General features: G+C 39.4%; 1 protein-coding gene across 3 annotated transcripts in view; it reads left to right on the top strand.

The window, feature by feature from the left end:
* smoc2 (SPARC related modular calcium binding 2) overlaps positions 1-4,461 on the top strand; it is a 75,992-nt gene extending 71,531 nt beyond the window's left edge. For all 3 annotated transcript variants that reach the window (XM_071379720.1, XM_071379718.1, XM_071379719.1), the window contains 4 exons: positions 1,482-1,581; positions 1,817-2,064; positions 2,285-2,322; positions 3,690-4,461. In XM_071379720.1, coding sequence (XP_071235821.1) covers positions 1,482-1,581; positions 1,817-2,064; positions 2,285-2,322; positions 3,690-3,713 — 410 coding nt within the window. In that variant the 3' untranslated portion in view covers positions 3,714-4,461. The remainder of the gene's footprint in view (positions 1-1,481; positions 1,582-1,816; positions 2,065-2,284; positions 2,323-3,689) is intronic.
* Positions 4,462-20,755: the final 16,294 nt, after the last annotated feature.

Here is a 20,755-nt window from a genome sequence, read left to right as displayed (position 1 = left end):
GTCTCTCAGCCGAGCAGTGAATTTCAAACACAGATTAAACCACAAAGACCCGGGAGGTCTGCGCTTTGAGCATGGTAAAGTTATTAACTACGCTTTGGATGGTGTATCAATACACCCAGTCACTACAAAGATACAGGCGTCCTTTCTAACTCAGTTGCCGGAGAGGAAGGAAACCGCTCAGCGATTTCACAATGAAGCCAATGGTGACTATAAAACAATTTCAGAGTTTAATGGCTGTAATAGGAGAAAACTGGGGATGGATCAACAACATTGTAGTTACTCCACAATATTAACCTAATTGACCAAGTGACAAGAACAAAGCCTGTACAGAATAAGAAATTGGCAAATTCAAGCTGTAACACAACAAAATGTGAAAGAAGTTAAGGGGTGTAAATACTTTCTGAAGGCACTTTAGCTATCGGGAAGAGGCATCTAGAGTCTAGATATTTTATTGGGTCTGGGTCATTGAGGGCCTACTCATATGTAAATGCAAGTCTCAGAGCAGAAACAGCCAAGCCAGTCTAACAGTTAAGACGTTATTGGAGAGGTTCTTTCTCGACTGTTCTGCATGTGATGATTGGCTAAGGCTAAGTGGAGGTGTCTGTTGGATATAATTGTTTAACTTGTTTCAATGGTGGACGAAACTCCAATTTACACAGTGACACATATAGGGCACATACCGGCTATGTATATTTCTTTAATTATTTAATTTTTCAAAGTTCAAATACTCAGTCCATCAAACACATTTAAATTTTTTATTTTACCTTTTTTTAATTAACTAGGCAAGTCAGTTAAGAACAAATTCTTATTTTCAATGACGGCCTAGGAACAATGGGTTAACTGCCGTGTTCAGGGGCAGAACGACAGATTTTTACTTGTCAGCTCAGGGATTCGATTTTGCAACCTTTCGTTTACAAGTCCAACGCTCTAACCACTAGGCTACCTGCCGCCACACATAATGATTATATTATCAGATAATGTTGTAGAAATAGACCAAACGGATGGGAATATTAAGATTCTTATAGTCAATAATATCTACAGTTTGCCTATGAAATGGCACCAGGCGTTAGTTTGTCACGTCGGGGGATACGGGGCCAGGGCCCCTGGTCTGTAGCCCACAGTTGTGAAAACTGTGATAAGTTTGCTCTGGGAGCCTCGAGATACTTTTTCCTTCTCCATGATTGGGGAATTCTGACACTTATTGAAAGGGATTAAAAGAAAACTGTGTGAAAGTCTCATTGGGTTTTATTTTCCCCTCTGCCATCTTTATGTGCTACTCATGTTCAAACTACAGTCTCAGTTATTTTACTTCCCTTCCCAAAGGTTTATTGGGGTTTCATGGTGGCAACCGCCTTTGAAAAACTGAACGGTATGACATGGAATGGAGAGTCATTGTTCTGTCTCGTCACTCACCGATGTTGACGTTCTTTTGTAAATCAAACACATAATAGGTGCATATGTACCTTTGTTTTCCTTTCCAGGGTGTCCCGGGGCAAAGAAAACTGAATTTCTGACGAGTGTTCTCGATGCGCTGTCAACAGACATGGTGCATGCTGTCACAGATCCAGCATCTGCCGGCAGGTTAGAATGTCACTGATTGATTTATTCATTGTTTTTTTATTGATTTCAATGGTTTGGCCCACTCCTTAATTAGAAAAATAATCAAAATGGCAGCCAAGCCACTTTAAAGCTGAGTGATATTCTTTTGCTATGAAGCTGAGTGATATTCTTTAATTTCATGTAAATATCACAGAGTGGGCCTTTAACGGATTAATTCCCTGATTGATTGATTAATCGAACCAACATGGATCCACAGGATGTTGGAGCCAGACCCAAGTCACACACTAGAGGAGAGAGTGGTCCACTGGTACTTTAGTCAGCTAGATAAAAACTCCAGCAGTGACATCGGCAAGAAGGAGATCAAGCCTTTCAAACGTTTCCTGCGCAAGAAGTCCAAGCCCAAGAAGTGTGTGAAGAAGTTTGTGGAGTACTGTGACATCAGCAATGACAAGGCTCTGTCCCTGCAGGAGCTGATGGGATGCCTGGGCGTCACCAAGGAAGAAGGTGAGATACCAAATTCTCATTCCCAGAGAATTCCCAACCAGGAATACTGCCTGACACAAATGGGAATGGTACACCTCACGAATACTAATGTTGTAATAAGCTGCTAAACGATTAATCGGAAATTACTATGAAGTGCTTTTCTAAATGAAAACTGCTGGTAAAGTTTTACACTGCTCTCATCATGTAAGGCTGATTAGATTGTGACACTGTTTTTCTCCAGGGACCAAACCAGGTGAAGGTACATCCTCCAGTAAACTGGTAAGTAAAACCCTGGCAATTACTTGTGTGAGTGTTATATGCTGCACTTATAAGGAGTGACAATAAGGAGAGTTGAGGGCCGTCTGCCCTCTTTTAAGGTCCTTAATATCAAATAGTCTGCTACAGGTGCATTGTTTAAAACATATATATATATATTAATAGAAAGATAGATACTGCACTCCGTTGAGATTTTGGAATAATCCAAACCGGAGGCTCAAATGCAACAATATAAATAATTTATTAGGTTATCATGATGTCCTAAAAGTGCAAGGTGCATATTGAAATGCACACTTCAGGACACTGATGATGGTTTGAAATACCAAAACATTTGTCATTTTTAACCTTTTATTTCTGCATTTTTCTGCACCTTGCACTTTTTTGGGCAGTATGATGCCCTAATAAATTATAAATATTATAAACCTCCAACTTGGGGATCTTGCGAATTTCCCCGTAACATACAAGCAGCTAGTGGCAAGTAGGTTACTGTGAAAATCAGATCAAAGACACACAGTACAATAATGTAAAATGTATAGTATTATACTGTAAAAAGTATATTTTTTTACAGTATAATACTACTGTAATCGTAATAAATGAATGAATGAATGGATGAATTCATTAAATTAATTGATGGGAGATGGGGGTGGATTTTACAGTATTTTACTCGGATTGATGCAAGCAGGTTGGCTGCTAGGTAAAGTGTTTACGCATTACAGCATATCTATTAATATTTGTATTTTATATCACTTGCACTTTTAAAGGCCATAGTTAAGGCTTCGAACTGGCAGTGACTACAGATAAAAGCAGACCAAAAGAACATGCCAAAATGCTCAACCGTTAAAGGTTTAAGACTTGCTCCCACTCCAACCTGTATCCTATACATTTTAGATTGATAGGGCACTACTACCACACATCAGTTAAATTGGTACAGCAGTCTCACAAATGGGTGCAACAGAATTAATATAGGGACACGCAAAAATATGATAATGAGCCAGAAACAATAATACCATGCACCAATTGGTGGTAAAATAAAAAGATGTTGGCGCTCCAAAAATATGGCAGAATGATCTATTCTGTAGGTTGGAAATACAGCAATTATTTTACCTCTCACAACATTTTCCAACACTGCACCTTAATTTACAGTATTATGCAGTATAATGCTTCTACAGTATTTTACTGTTGATACATATATACATTTACCGTATAAATTACAGTTTTCTGTTACAGTGCAGTATGATCTCTTTTTTATAAGATCCTAGCAGTGCTAACACTGCCTTTGAAAAGCAGGTTACAATAACTTTGGAGAAAGATGTGTGAGATATGTATCACAGATATAGTTTGCTATAGTGCTTGGTTCTTCCTCTTCGCAGAATCCCTCAAAGAAGCAAGGCTAAGTCAACAACCGAGATTTCCCCTCCCCCTTTGGAGCTTCTGCCAATCGGCAATGGAAACCATAGTATTTGCACTTTGTACTTTAAGAAATGTAAATTCCCTTTGTAGAAATTAGGTATTTAAACAGACTGCTGAATCTGTGAATGACGTAGTTTTTTTTTAATGTCTTTACAAAAAAATATTTAACACATACAGTGTATGTGTCTTTTGTGTCTAAAGAAAGTATACTTTTCGGAGTTGTACAAGTTTTGTGATGTTGCATTTTGTGTCCGCTTTGAATTGTTACGTTTTACTGTTGTTGATGTTGACGCAGATGTATGTATAGTTTGTAACATGGCTAAAACAATAATTTAGGCCCCTCCTCATTTTTTATGTACTTACTGACCTAGCAGCCCTTCCTGAGCTCTGTACAGCAGTTTGTATTATTAAACATGGATCATCACACAATTAATTTTGTTCAAAATGTATACATGTTTATTAGAAATAAAGAACTTTTTTATGACCCATTTGGGTCCCGCTTTAACATGCTGCTTATAAAGGCTTCATAAAGGGCGGCAGGCAGCCTAGTGGTTTAGAGCGTTGGGCCAGTAACCGAAAGACTGCTAGATCGAATCCCGAGCTGACAAGGAAAAAAATCTGTCGTTCTGCCCCTGAACAAGGCAGTTAACCCACTGTTCCTAGGCCATCATTGTAAATAACAATTTGTTCTTAACTGACTTGCCTGGTTAAATAAAGCCTCCATATAGTGTTCATAAACACTACAAGTGTCATTTATAACCGTATGTCATGCTTTATAAAGTGTTTATACATGTGGCATAACTGTGTGACATAACCACCAATGTCTAATGTGACATAACCCACTATGTCTAATGTGACCCGATTCAGAAAACTAGGTGTATGTCAGAAGTCACGACTTCACAGGAGAACCGTTTGAACCTAAAAAATATTTTTTGATCAAAATGCATTTTTTGACAGAAATGCCTTCTCAAACATGTGAACTTTCATGTGCCTTTATAACAAACTTGTATGCCATCTGTAAATACAAATACAATTTCTAAATTGCCAGCCTTGTTGATTAAGCCACAGAAAAAGACAGCAACCTTCCCACTAGCCATGATTGGCTGAGATAATGAGTGAGCTGGACATGCCGAGAGAGGAGTTTGGATTGATCTGCCATATAGAAGGCTTCTGTCTATTTGAGCTGGTCAGTCTGTGTTGGTAATCCTATCGAACGCTGTTTAAAAAAAAAAAAATGTCTAGTGGAGCTGCATGGCTAAGTGTTGCTCTCCACTCTCTGGATTGGAAATTAGTGGAATTAGAGTATGATAGCTAAATAGATGGAGAAAGCACCTGTCTCCGGATTACATCTTCAAACTAAGGGCAACTGTGGCATGGCATCCATGATAGGGCGATGCGTCCAACATGCATGATGATGTATACAGGTAAGATTGTCTAGCATTAGCTAGCTACATTTTCAGATATTACACATCTCTAATTTTGATAGAAAGTGGTTTCATTTCAAGGTAAAGTGTACTGTTAGCTAGCTAGCTAACGTTAGCTGGCTGGCTTCCTAGCTGGCGTTATTATTTGTATCCCACAGCTGTTTGCTTCACTATTTCGAGCTAGCTAACATTGGACCTGGATAGTTACCTCCCAGCATAGTCATGCAGGGTAGTATCTACATGATTTGGCACTATGTTCATAGTTGTTTAACTAGCTAACATTAGCTGGCTGGCTCGTTAGCTAACGATACGAGATGTGTGTGATCTTACACATTGTTTACCAAGCTAGGTTCATTGTTTACCTAGCTAGCTGTATGTCTTAAGCTAAAGTGAACATCACGCGTTGAATATGGCCAGTGTCAGTAAATGTCTGCAAAGAAGCGTCATGAAATTGTTGCCAGCAGAGCTAGTTAGGCTGTTTTCATGTTATCAACAGGTAAAGTGTGTGCTCTGAACGCTCTGAACGCTCCGAGGGTGAAACAAGATGGGTAGGGCTAAAGCTTAAGAGAGTGTGAATGATGCTGAATGTATGTAAACAAAGAAGAGCTCTTCACTAGATACCAAAACATTTAAAGGCTGTTTTCTCAAAAGTGAGTTTACAAGTTTATCAACTTTCAAAACAGAATTACTCTCCCATTGTTCCTCAACAATGCAGTATGATATACACTTTTGTAGCTCTGAGTCTCTACTTTTATTCAATGCAAAAAACACAATTTAAAATGTTGCTACATAAGACCGAATCCAGGTGGTGAGTCACAAATATGACATAAACCTGTGCTTTATAAAGGATGGCGTAAGCACTGCTTAATAAAGGCCTTATACATCATATTAAATTGAGGCATCACAAAGCCTTTTTAACCCTGTCATGCATCTTGGTAGAGTATTGCAACCCCAGGATATTGGGTTCGATTCCCGGGACCTCCCATATGTAAAACTGTATTCACGCATGACTGTAAGTCGCATTGGATAAAAGTGTCTGGCAAATTGTATATATTATATTATATTTCACTAAAACATTTCTAGGATGTCAGAGCCCCATGAAACGACATCATATACAATATACATTCTACAGACCATACTGAGTATTCCCTACAATACTTTTACTGCGGCACCTAGAATAATTATTGCTCTAAGCTAACATGTATTACATATACAGTGATTCGCATTGGGGGCATTTATTTGACCTTGGAACATGTTCTCAAACCCACATTTATGCAAATGTCACTTAAACATCAAGAAATATGAATCATTGTTATTATTTAGACAATTATTTGTCATATATCATGAATGGTTATTGACACTTTTCTACTATTACGTGGGGGACTTTTATTTAAAAAAATGTTAGAAATGAAGTGACCCTAAAGTTATTTTTTTGTGTTGCTGACGAGACGCTGATCATGTGATGAGTTTGCAAATCAAAGGCACACTTATGCTACCACTGGACAGCGAAAAACAAGTAAGTTAACCTTTATTTATTGTCATTTAAATTAGTTTGTAGAAGTTAAGTGATGAGTTAGATTACATACCGTAGCTACCTCAATCGTTATTTCAAATAATTTTGCTAGCTAGCAGGCTCATGATACGGAACCCAAACCGGCTGTGCGCGTGCGCCATCGTGCGCTATCGTGCATACATTTATTTTGCTTTCCCACACCAAACGCGATCATGACACGCAGGTTAAAATATCAAAACAAACTCTGAACCAATGACATTAATTTGGGGACAGGTCAAAAAGCATTAAACATGTATGGCAGTTCAGCTAGCTAGCTTGCACTTGCTAGCTAGCGTTAATTTGTCCTATTTAGCTAGCTTGCTGTTGCGAGCTAATTTGTCCTGGAATATAAACATTGAGTTGTTTTACCTGAAATGCACAAGGACCTCTACTCCGACAATTAATCCACACATAAAACGGCCAACCGAATCGTTTCTAGTCATCTCTCCTCCTTCCAGGCTTTTTCATCTTTGAACTTATATGGTGATCGCATCTAAACTTTCATTGTATTACCACAACAACCGGCAACAAAGTTCGTCTTTCAATCACCCACGTGGGTATAACCAATGAGGAGATGGCACGTGGGTACCTGCTTCTATAAACCAATGAGGAGATGACTTTCAGCGCGATCTGCGTCAGAAATAGGAACGACTTCGATTTTAGCCCTTGGCGTCGCAGACACTCGTCGGCGCGCGAGCAGTGTATATGCAATAATTGAATAACATGGATTTCTAAATTTATTTTGCGACGGTCGCGCACGCGACGGTCGCGCACGCGACGTGTCCGGACTGGTCAGCATGTGAGATTTGTAAATTAAAGAGGAACATAACGATATGAATTGAATGGAGTTTACCATCTTCCCATTTAGAATATCTGGCGCAGCATAGAAATGCCCTTATCCAGATGGTGTGACAAAGGTCTTTCCTAACAGACCTGATAACTTTCTTTGTTGTTACTTTTAAGGTTGGCACCAACATGCAGTAATTCCAGCAGGAGGAGAGACCATTTCCTCTGCCAGTTTAGGGACAAGCTCCTGTTCAATGTAATTGCATTTCTGGACTTTTTGAATCTTCATGTATTCATATTAGTGATAATTCCCTAAGTGTTAATATATTTGTGTTTATATCATTAAGCCTTTATGTATGTGTTATAAATGACCAAATGTGCCTGATTTTATAGCAAGGCATTTATGTATGTGTTAACAATGAACAAAAGGGTCTGACTTTAAATGAAGTACGGCGTCATGCGATATTGTCTTTATGGATGTGTTATGAACGACTGAAGGTTTCTCACTTCGAGCTAAGTATTACAGAACACTACATAGTGTCAATAAATAGGTTATTAATGTTCTGCTGATTTATGTCATACTCTACCGAGAGTTTCAGAAAAATGGCCTTTGTTTCTGGCTATTTTGAGCCTGTAATCGAACCCACAAATGCTGATGCTCCAGATACTCAAATAGTCTAAAGAAGGCCAGTTTTAATCAGAACAACAGTTTGCAGCTGTGCGCATAATTGCAAAAGGATTTTCTAATCCAAGTTTATCATTTAAAAAGGCTAACACAACGTGCCAATGGAACACAGGAGTGATGGTTGCTGATAATGGGTCTCTGTACGCCTATGTAGATATTCCATTAAAAAATCTGCCGTTTCGAGCTACAATAGTCATTTACAACATTAACAATGTCCACACTGTATTTCTGATCAATTGTATGTTATTTTAATTGACAAAAAATTAGCTTTTCTTTAAAAAACAAGGACATTTCTAAGTGACCCCAAACTTTTGAACGGTACTGTATATTACTGCCTTATTTTTTGCTGGACTGCAGGAAGAGTAGCTGCTGCCTTTTCTGGTATTTTATTAGGCTCCCCATTAGCTGCAAAAGCAGCAGCTACTCTTCCTGCTGTCCACATAAATGACATAATGCATGACATAATAGGAGTAATGACATAATGCTCCCACATGACATAATGCAGGAGATTAATAAACAAGAACAGCTGAAGGACAAAACTACATAAATAAAAAGAAAGGCACATGTAGCCTACATATTAATACACACACACATAAACTATCTAGGTCAAAGAGGGGAGAGACGTTGTGTCGTGAGGTGTTGCTTTATTTGTTTTTTGAAACGACGTTTGCTGTTCATGTGAGTAATATGCAATAATGGCTCTATATAATAATGTGCACTTTCTTAAAAAAAAATCTGGATTTGGGGACTGTGAAAAGACCCCTGGTGGCATGTCTGGTGGGGTAAGTGTGTGTTTCAGAGCTGTGTGTAAGTTGACAATGGAAACTATTAAGGATTTTTTAAATGTGTCATATAAAAGAAGAAGCGATGCAGTCAGTTTCTCCACAACTCTTAGCCAAGAGAGCCTGGCATGCATAGTATTTATAGTATCTACTCATTCAAGGGTTTTTCTACATTGTAGAATAATAGTGAAGATATCAAAACTATGAAACAACACATATAGAATCATGTAGTAACCAAAAAAGTGTTAAACAAATAAAAATATATTTAATATTTTAGATTTTTCAAAGTAGCCACCCTTTGCCTTGATGACAGCTTTGCACACTCTTGGCATGTTTAACACGTTCTTGGTTACTACATGATTCCATTTGTGTTATTTCATAGTTTGATGTCTTCACTATTATTAAACAATGTAGAAAATAGTAAAAATAAAGAAAAACCCTAAAATGAGTAGGTGTGTCCAAACTTTTGACTGGTACTGTATATCAGCCCCCTGATTACATTGAAGAGCAAGACTTGGCAGCAGCTAATGGGGATCCATAATAAAAACAAATACAAACATATGGTCTCCAAACTGTTCCCATAACCTAATTAAATGTTTTGGGAATCTTAAAGAACAGGTAAAAACGGTTCTGTAAATATTCTTGCAACGTCAGAGGAATGTTTTCGGCACCCTACTATAAATATTGTATAATTATCAGCACAACTGGACAGATTTTGTGTTTTGGGAACCAATCCCTTGTAATGTCCCCACACTGTTCACAAATGCGGGACAATAGACAGTGCTGCATCTTGATTAAATTTGACTAAATGTGATTGGCTGGTGACATGTCTTTTTTTATGTTGCTGTGCACAGAATATCAGATAATACAAGGATTGGCAGCCACAAGAGCATTATTGAGGTCGGGCACTAATGTTGGGCGATTAGGCCTTGCTCGCAGTCGGCACTCGGCATTCCAAATCATCTCAAAGGTGTTCAATGGGGTTGAGGTCAGGGCTCTGGCAGGCCAGTCAAGTTCTTCCACACTGATCTCAACAAACCATTTCTGTATGGACCTCGCTTTGTACACTGGAGCATTGTCATGCTGAAACAGGAAAGGGTCTACCCCAAACTGTTGCCTTAAAGTTGGAAGCACAAAATCTTCAAGAATGTCATTGTATGCTGTAGTTTTTCCTCCACTGGATCTAAGGGGCCTACCCCGAATCATGAAAAACAGCCCAAGACCATTATTCCTCCTACATCAAACTTTACAGTTGGCATTATACATTGGGGCAGGTACGGTTCTCTTGGCATCCGCCAAACCCAGATTCATCCATCGGACTGCCAGATGGTGAAGCGTGATTCGTCACTCCAGAGAACGCTTTTCCACTGCTCCATAGTCCAATGTCGGCTAGCTTTACACCACTCCAGCCGACGCTTGGCATTGCGCATGGATATCTTAGGCTTGTGTGTGGCTACTCGGTCATGGAAACCCATTTCATGGAACTTCCGACAAACAGTTATTGAGCTGGCGTTGCTTACAGAGGCAGTTTGGAACTCGGTAGTGAGTGTTGCAACCAAGGACAGACTATTTTTACACGGTACGCGCTTCAGCTCTCTGTGAACTTGTGTGACCTACCACATCACGGCTGAGCTGTTGTTGCTCTTATACATTTACAGTTCACCGGAGCAGCTCTGGTAGGGCAGAAGTTTGATGAACTGACTTGCATCCTATGATGTTGCCGCAGTGATAGTCAATGAGCACTACAGTACGGGCCATTCCATTGCCAATGTTTGTCTAATGCAATTGCATGGCTGTGTGCTCGATTTGATATGCCGTTCAACAACGGGTGTGGCTGAAATAGCTGAAACCACTAATTTGAAGGGTCGAGACTATCCTACCAACGGGACATTAAAACTGTAATACCTTATGATTCACTGAGACGTGGCTGAACGACGACACAGATAATATAGAGCTGGCTGAGTTTTCAGTGCATCGGGAGGACAGAGCAGCTACATCTGGTAAGAAGAGGGGCGGGGTGTGTGTCTATTTGTCAATAACAGCTAGTGTGCGATGTCTAATATTAAATAAGACTCGAGGTATTGCTCGCCTGGGGTAGAGTACCTCATGATAAGCTGTAGACCACACTCTCTACCAAGAGAGTTATCATCGATTTTATTCGTAGCCGTCTATTTACCACCACAAACCGATGCTGGCACTAAGACCGTAATCAACGAGCTGTATAAGGCCAAAAGCAAACAAGAAAATGCTCATTCAGAAGCGGCGCTCCTAGTGACCGGGGACTTTAATACAGGCAATTTCTACCGGCATGTCACTTGTGCAACCAGAGGAAAAAAACTCTAGGCCACCTTTACTCCACACACAGAGACACATACAAAGCTCTCCCTCACCCTCCATTTGGCAAATCTGACCATAATTATATCCTCCATATTCCTGCTTACAAGCAAAAACTAAAGCAGGAAGTACCAGTGACTCGCTCAATACAGAAATGGTCAGATGACGAGGATGCTACGCTATAGAACTGTTTTGCTAGCACAGACTGGAGTATGTTCTGTTCATCCAATGATATTGAGGAGTTTACCACCTCAGTCACAGGCTTCATCAATAAGTGCATCGATGATGTCGGCCCCACAGTGACCGTACGTACATATCCCAACCAGAAGCCATGGATTACAGGCAACTTCCGCACCGAGCTAAAGCCTTGAGCTGCCGCTTTCAAGGAGCAGGACACTAATCTGGATGCTTACAAGAAATCCCGCTATGCCCTCAAACAAACCATCAAACAGGCAAGTGTCAGTACAGGACTAAGATTGAATCATACTACACCGGCTCTGATACTCGTCGGATGTGGCAGGGCTTGCAAACTATTACGGACTACAAAGGGAAACCCAGCCGTGAGCTTCCCAGTGAAGGGAGCCTACCAGCAGAGCTAAATGCCTTTTTTGCTCGCTTCGAGGCAAGCAACACTGAAGCATAAATGAGAGCACCAGCTGTTCCGGATGACTGTGTGATCACGTTATCCATAGCCGGTGTGAGCATTACCTTTAAAAAGGTCAACCTTCACAAGGCCGCGGAGCCAGACAGATTACCAGGGCGTGTAATCAGAGCATGCGCGGACCAACTGGCAAGTGACTTCACTGACATTTTTAACCTCTCCCTGACCAAGTCTGTAATACCTACATGTTTCAAGCAGATCACCACAGTCCCTGTACCCAAGAATGCAAAGGTAACCTTCCTAAATGACTACTGCCCCGTAGCACTCACGTCGGCAGCCATGAAGTGCTTTGAAAGGTTGGCTCAAATCAACAGCCTCATCCCGGAAACCCTAAACCCACTCCAATTCGCATACCACCCCAACAGATTCACAGATGATGCAATCTCAATTGCACTCCACACAGCCCTTTCCCACCTGGACAAAAGGAACACCTATGTAAGAATGCTGTTTATTTACTACAACTCAGCGTTCAACACCATAGTGCCCACAAAGCTCATCACTAAGCTAAGGACCCTGGGACTAAACATCTCCCTCTGCAACTGGATTCTGGACTTCCTGACAGGCCACACCCAGGTGGTAAGGGTAGGCAACAACACATCTGCCATGCTGATCCTCAACACCGGGGCCCCTCAGGGGTGTGTGCTTAGTCCCCTCCTGTACTCCCTGTTCACCCACGACTGCATGGCCAAGCATGACTCCAACACCATCATTAACTTCTAGTTAGTACTCATCCCGGATCCGGGAGCACCCTCATCAGAAAAAAAGCTGACTAGCATAGCCTAGCATAGCGCCACAAGTAAATACTAGCATTTAAATATCATGAAATCACAAGTCCAAGACACCAGATGAAAGATACACATCTTGTGAATCCAGCCATCATTTCTGATTTTTAAATTGTTTTACAGGGAAGACACAATATGTAAATCTATTAGCTAACCACGATAGCAAAAGACTCAACTTTTTTCTCTCCACCATTTTCTTACTGCATAGGTAGCGTTCACAAATTCGACCAAATAAAGATATAAATAGTCACTAACCAAGAAAAAAACTTCATCAGACGACAGTCTGATAACATATTTATTGTATAGCATATGTTTTGTTCGAAAAATTTGCATATTTCAGGTATAAATCACAGTTCTACATTGCAGCTGCAATCTGAAATAGCGTCGATGCAGGCAGAATAATTACAGAGACCAACGTCAAATACCTAATTACTCATCATAAAACATTTCTGAAAAATACACAGCGTACAGCAAATGAAAGCCCAACATCTTGTGAATCCAGCCAATATGTCAGATTTTTTAAGTGTTTTACAGCGAAAACACAATATAGCATTATATTAGCTTACCACAATAGCCAGAAACACAACCGCATTTACCAGCAGCAAATGTTTGCGATCGTGACAATCCAGCAAAAGATATATAATTTTTGACTAACCTTGATATACTTCATCAGATGACAGTCCTGTAACATCATATTACACAATGCATATAGGTTTTGTTAAAAAATGTGCATATTTAGCAGCACAAATCGTGGTTATACAATGTGATCAGTAGCAACATTTCATGCATTCTGGCCGGCGCCATCTTGGAGAGGCACCTAATCTAATCGATAAATAATCGTAAACTTGACAAAAAAATACAGGTTGGACAGCAAATGAAAGATGCATTAGTTATTAATGCAACCGCTGTGTTAGATTTTTAAAATGAACGTTACTAGACATACAGTGTGCGTTACAGCCAGACCAGTGCCGCAATAATGGCGGACAAATCCTTTTACATTTTTCCACATAAATACGGAATAACATCATAAATAGCTCTTACTTTTGGACGAGCTTCCATCAGAATCTTGGGCAAGTTGTCCTTTGTCCAAAAGAATCGTTGCTCGGTTGTAAAACGTCCTCTTCAACTTTGGAATTAGCAGCTAACAATAGCTATGTGGCGCAGACATGCCCAAATCTTCAAAACGCAATACTAAGGAAATTCCGAAAATAGCAATATACTCGCATAAACTGATATAACTCGGTTTAAAATAACTTCGTTATGATGTTTCTAACACCTATATCGAATTAAATCACAGACGGATATATCTAGGGCCTATAACTTGAGCTTTTGAGCATGCCATCCTGAGGTCCTCCTTTGCGTCTTGACGAACGTCGAAAAGAGCGGACCCCCCATGCCATGGCCTTTTATAAGGTCTGAGATCTACTATTGGTTACTGACATCCAGGGGAAGGCGCGTTCAGTTCATGTCGACCCATAGGATACATACAGAGCTTTAAACTGATCTGAGAACAGAGCCTCGTTTTCAGTCCTTCGCAGTTCCTGTCATGAATTTCGCTGCAGAATGAGTTCTGTTCCACCCACAGACATAATTCAAACGGTTTTAGAAACTACAGATTGTTTTCTATCCAATAGTAATAATAATATGCATATTGTACGAGCAAGAATTGAGTACGAGGCAGTTTAATTTGGGAACGATAAATGTCCAAGTTGAAACAGCACCCCCTGTAGTGTCAAGAGGGTTTGCTTATGACACAACAGTGGTAGCCCTGATCACCGACCACTATGAGACAGCCTATCGGGAGGAGGTCAGAGACCTGGCAGTGTGGTGCCAGGACAAAAACTCTCCCTCAATGTAAGCAAGACAAATGACATCATCGTGGACTACAGGAAAAAGAGGGCTGAACAGGCCCCCATTACCATCGTCAGGGCTGTAGTGGAGCGGGTCGAGAGTTTCAAGTTCCTTGGTGTCCACATCACCAACAAACTATCATGGTCCAGACACACCAAGACAGTCGTGAAGAGGGCACAACAACACATTTTCCCCATCAGGAGACTGAAAAGATTTGGCATCGGTCCCCAGATCCTCAAAAAGTTCTACATCTGCACCAGAGCATCCTGACTGGTGGCATCACCACAAGGTATGGCAACTGCTCGGCCTCCGACCGTAAGGCTCTCCAGAGGGTAGTGCATACGGCGCAATACATCACTGGGGCCAAGCTTCCTGCCGTCCAGGACCCATATGTGTGTTAAAGTGTTAAAGACTCCATTCTCCCATGTCATAGACTGTTTTCTCTGCAACCGCACGGCAAACGGTACCGGAGCGCCATGTCTAGGTCCAATTGGCTCCTCAACAGCTTCTACACCCAAGCTATAAGACTGCTGAACAACTAATCAAATGGCCATCCGGACTATTTACATTGACCCCCTCCCCCCTTTGTTTTACACTGCTTCTATTCGCTGTTTATTATCTATGCATATTGACTTTACTCCTACCTACATGTACAAAATACCTCGCCTAACCCGTACCCCCGCACGTTGACTCGGTACTGGTACTCCCTGTATATAGCCTTGTGATAGTTATGTAATCTTATTGTGTTATTATTTTTTTAAATTTTTTTTTATTTGGTAAATATGTTCTTAACTCAATTTCTTCAACTGCATTGTTGGTTAAGGGCGTGTAAGTAAGCATTTCACGGTAACCTGTTGTATTCGGCGTATGTCACAAATTTAATTTGATTTGTTACTATTATTCTTTGGAACTAGCTAGAAACACCATGCAAACTTTAAAACATACAGACCGGTCTGGAATAATGTGCTTACCTTGCTTTCCACAAATGTGCTTTTCCACAAACTTTTGTATATCTTTTAAACTTTTTAAACTATTAAGCTTTTTGTCCTCATAGGATTTCCTCAACATTCTAAAGGCCCCATTGTGACATCATCGCTCCCAACATTCAATTCTATTCACTGTAAACAATGTAACTTTGACACAAATCTCCTACTTTGACCACTTTCCCAACAAGTTAGACAAAAAGAGTGTATGAAATCTTCCTCTACCTTCTCTGCTATTCAAATTTGAAATTGGAACAAAATATCTCATACCTATGAAACGATACAGCTGTTTTACTGACCGTGTCAATTACATTTCCTCTACCTTTTTATAAACAACTGACATTTTGACCACTTTCTAAACAAGTTCGACAAAAAGTTAGAATGTCTGAAATCTTCCACTACTTCTTTGCTATTCAAATCTGGAATCGTAACAAATATATCAGCTACCAATCGAACGGTACAGCTGTTTTAGTAACCGCATTAATGATTTCTCACAAAACATTTTACAAACAACTAACGTTTTGACCACTCCGAACAAGTTAGACAAAAACGTAGAGGGAATGACATCATGGTTTACTTTTCTGTCATTCAAATCTGGAATCAGAACAGAAGTATCTACTACCAATTAAAAGATACAGCTGTCTGAGTTTATATTTGCGAAAAGTAGCTAGCTAATGTCAGCTATCAGCTCTTTCATGTCTCGTCATTGAGCAGCCCAAACTGAGCCATTGCTATGGATACCAATGCATTTCAATGGCAAAAAACGGACATAGACTCGAAAGGTTTAGATTCTCCTCTTTCACTGTTTAAACTATTAACTCCATGTTCACTGACCCTACTTAGATTGCTTGTCAAAATATTTTTTTATACTATATATACTTTTTTCACAATAACTATAAGAAAATTGCATAAATTAACATTGGTTTGAATGAGAACTATAGGAATACAGAGGTAGCCAATTAAGCTACAAGACAAATTTGATCTGATTGGATATCTTAGTTTTACTACCTTTGGTTTGTTCTGTAGATTGTTCAACAATTTATTTTGAATAGAAACAAGTCAGATCTGGTATAAATGGAATCAAGGTCTGTTGTTCTCTCTCTTATCCTATACATTCTGATTTCCTATTTGTTATACATTTGCAAAAATGTTTAAGCACCTGTTATGGGGTATTGTTTGTAGATTGATGAGAATTTGTATTTATTTAATCCATTTTAGAATAATGCTGTAATGTAACAAAATGTGGAAAAAGTCAAGGGGTCTGAATTCTTTCCAAATGCACTGTAAGTATTCAACCCCCTGAGTCAATACTTTTGACAGCTATTAAAGCTGTGAGCCTTTCTGGGTAAGTCTTTAAGAGCATTTTTTTTTATTGTTCAAGCTCTGTCAAGTTGGTTGTTGATCATTACTAGACAGCCATTTTTAAGTCTTGCCATAGATTTTCAAGACATTTTAAGTCGAATGAAAAAGAAAACCGCACACTGCTCTTGATAGTATCACTGATCTTTAATAAACTCCCTTAAGCTTATTAAAGATCAGTGATACTATCAAGAGCAGTGTGCGGTTTCCTTTTTCATTCATCTTGTTCAACTGTTGCCATGCACCTGCAAAAAAAAGTTTGCTCAGATGTGCGAGTGCCTTTTGAAGCCAATTTAAATCAAAACTGTAACTAGGCCACTCAGGAATATTCAATGTCGTCTCGGTAAGCAACTCCATTGTATATTTGGCCTTGTGTTTTAGGTTTTTATCTGCTGAAAGGTGAATTTGTCTCCCAGTGTCTGTTGGAAAGCAGACTGAACCAGGTTTTCCTCTAGGAATTTGCCTGTGGTTAAATCTATTTAGTTTATTTTTATCCCCAAAAACTCCACAGTCCTTGGTGATGACAAGCATACCCATAACATGATGCAGCCACCAACATGCTTGAAAATATGAAGAGTGGTACTCAGGGATGCGTTGTGTTCGATTTGCCACAATCATAACACTTTGTATTCAGGACGTAAAGTTAATATCTTTGTCACATTTTTTGCTGTTTTACTTTAGTGCCTTATTGCTAACAGGATGCATGTTTTAAAATATTTGTATTCTGTACAGGCTTCCTTCTTTTCACTCTGTCATTTAGGTTAGTATCGTGGAGTAACTACAATGTTGTTGATCCATCCTCAGTTTTCTCCTATCACAGCCATTACATCCTGTAACTGTTTTAAAGTCACCATTGGCCTCATGGTGAAATCCCTGAGTGATTTCCTTCCTCTCTGGCAACTGAGTTAGGACGGACACCTGTATCTTTGTAGTGACTGGGTTTATTGATACACCATCCAGGGTGTAATTAATAATGTCACCATGCTCAAAAGGATATTCAATGTCAGCTTTATTTTTTTAATCTACCAATAGGTGCCCTTCTTTGTGAGGCATTGGAAAATCTCCCTGGTCTCTGTGGTTGGATCTCTGTTTGATGTTCACTGCTCGACTGAGGGACCTTATAGATCATTGTATATGTGGGGTACAGAGATGAGGTAGTTCTTCAAAAATCATGTTAAACTCTATTGTTGCACACAGAGTGAGTCCATGGAACTTATCATGTGACTTCTTAATAACCTCTACCGCTTCTCTCTCCCGGATCCGGGATCCTCCTCATCAAAAAAGCTGACTTGCATAGCCTAGCCTAACGGGACAGGGATATCATGTAATATAATTTTCATGAAATCACAAGTCCAATACAGCAAATGAAAGATAAACATCTTGTGAATCCAGCCATCATTTCCGATTTTTAAAATGGTTTACAGCGAAAACACAATATGTATTTCTATTAGCTAACCACAATAGCAAAAGACTCAACCGCATATTTTCACCATTTTTCTACCGCATAGGTAGCTATCACAAAACCGACCAAATAGAGATATAATTAGTCACTAACCAAGAAACAACTTCATCAGATGACAGTCTTATAACATGTTATACAATACATTTATTTTTTGTTCGAAAATGTGCATATTTGAGGTATAAATCATAGTTTTACATTGCAGCTACCATCAAAAATATCACCAAAGCAGCCAGAATAATTACAGAGAGCAACGTGAAATACCTAAATACTCATCATAAAACATTTATGAAAAATACATGGTGTACAGCAAATGAAAGATAAACATCTTGTGAATCCAGACAATATTTCCGATTTTTTAAGTGTTTTACAGCGGAAACACAATATAGCATTATATTAGCTTACCACAATAGCCAAACACACAAATGCATTTATTAGCAGCAAAAGGTAGCGATCGCAAAAACCAGCAAAACATATAAAATTAATCACTAACCTTGACCAACTTCATCAGATGACAGTCTTATAACATCAGGTTATACAATACACTTATGTTTTGTTCGAAAATGTGCATATTTAGAGCTGCAAACCGTGGTTATACATTGTGAATATGTAGCATCGATTCACCAGAATGTCCGGAGCTAGTTTGTACACTCACCTAATCTGACCAAAGAACTCATCATAAACTTTACTAAAAAATACATGTTGGACAGCAAATGAAAGATACACTGGTTCTTAATGCAACCGTCGTGTTAGATTTTTAAAAATAACTTTACCATAACAAACAGCTTACGTTATAGCGAGACAGCGCCCGCCAAAACGTTGGATAATAGGACTCAACATTTTACACAGAATTACGAAATAACATCATAAAGTGTTCTTACTTTTGCTGAGCTTCCATCAGAATCTTGTACAAGGAGTCCTTGGTCAAGAATAAATCGTTGTTTGGTTTTAGAATGTCATTTTCTCCTGTCGAATTCGCTCCACAAGGCTAGCCAATGTTGATGACGTTCCCAATTTCTCTCCACGCAAAGAACGCAAAAGTCCCATTAAACGTTGAATAAACTGATGAAACTCGGTTGAAAAAACCTACTTTATGATGTTTTTCTAATATCTATCAAATAAAAACAGAGCCGGAGATATTAGCCGTGTATAGCGAACGCTTATCATAAGACAATATGGAGGTGCTTCCCGCGCCTAGGTAGAGAAAGGAAATTCTGGACACGTCATTCCAAGAGCTCTTGTTCGACCTCAGATCAAGCTAGACACCCCATTCCACCTTCCACTGCCTGTTGACATCTAGTGGAAGGCGTATGAAGTGCATGCATATCGATAAATATTAGGCAATTGAATAGACAGGCCCTGGAACAGAGCATCGTTTTCAGATTTTTCACTTATTGTCTGGAAGTTTGCTGGAAAATTAGTTCTGTTTTACTCACAGATATAATTCAAACAGTTTTAGAAACTTGAGAGTGTTTTTTATCCAATAGTAATAATACTATGCATATTGTACGATCTAGAATAGAGTACGAGGCAGTTTAATTTGGGCACGATTTTTTCCAAAGTGGAAACAGCGCCCCCGTATTGACGAGAAGTTTTTAACTTCTTCTGAATAGGGGGGCGCTGTTTTCACTTTTGAAAAAATCGTGCCCAAATTAAACGGCCTCGTACTCTGTTCTAGATCATACAATATGCATATTATTATTACTATTGGATAGAAAACACTCTGAAGTTTCTAAAACTGTTTGAATTATATCTGTGAGTAAAACAGAACTCATTTGGCAGCAAACTTCCATATAGGAAGTGAAAAATCTGAAAACGAGGCTCTGTGTCAGGGCTTGCCTATTCAATTGGCTTTTATTTATCAATATGTATGCACTTCATATGCCTTCCACTAGATGTCAACAGGGAGTGGAAGGTTGAATGGGGTGTCTAGCTTGATCTGAGGGCGAATAAGAGCTTTTGGAGTGGCAGGTCCGGTATTTTGTTTGTTTTCGACGGCGCGCGGGGAAACTCGACATTGTCTTCTGAAAAGCGTTAGGTATACACGGCGAATTGCTCCGGCTCTGATTTGATTTGATACATATGAGAAAAACATCATAAAGTAGGATTTTTCAACCGAGTTTGATCAGTTTATTCAAAGTTTATTGGGAATTTTGGAATTTTTCGTTCCATGCGTCAAGAGATGATGGGCATGATCGCGCCACATGGCTAGCCAAAGTTGCTAATTCGACAGAAGAAATGGACATTCTAAAACCAAACAACGATTTATTCTGGACCTATGACTCCTTGCACAACATTCTGATGGAAGAACAGAAAAAGTAAGACAACATCTATGATGTTATTTCGTATTTCTGTGTAATATGTTGAC

The sequence above is a fragment of the Salvelinus alpinus genome, chromosome 32 (assembly GCF_045679555.1).
Source record: "Salvelinus alpinus chromosome 32, SLU_Salpinus.1, whole genome shotgun sequence".
NCBI classification, from domain to species: Eukaryota; Metazoa; Chordata; class Actinopteri; order Salmoniformes; family Salmonidae; genus Salvelinus; species Salvelinus alpinus.
The sequence above is the reverse complement of the archived record's forward strand: the minus strand, read 5'-3'. Positions and strand labels throughout refer to the sequence as shown.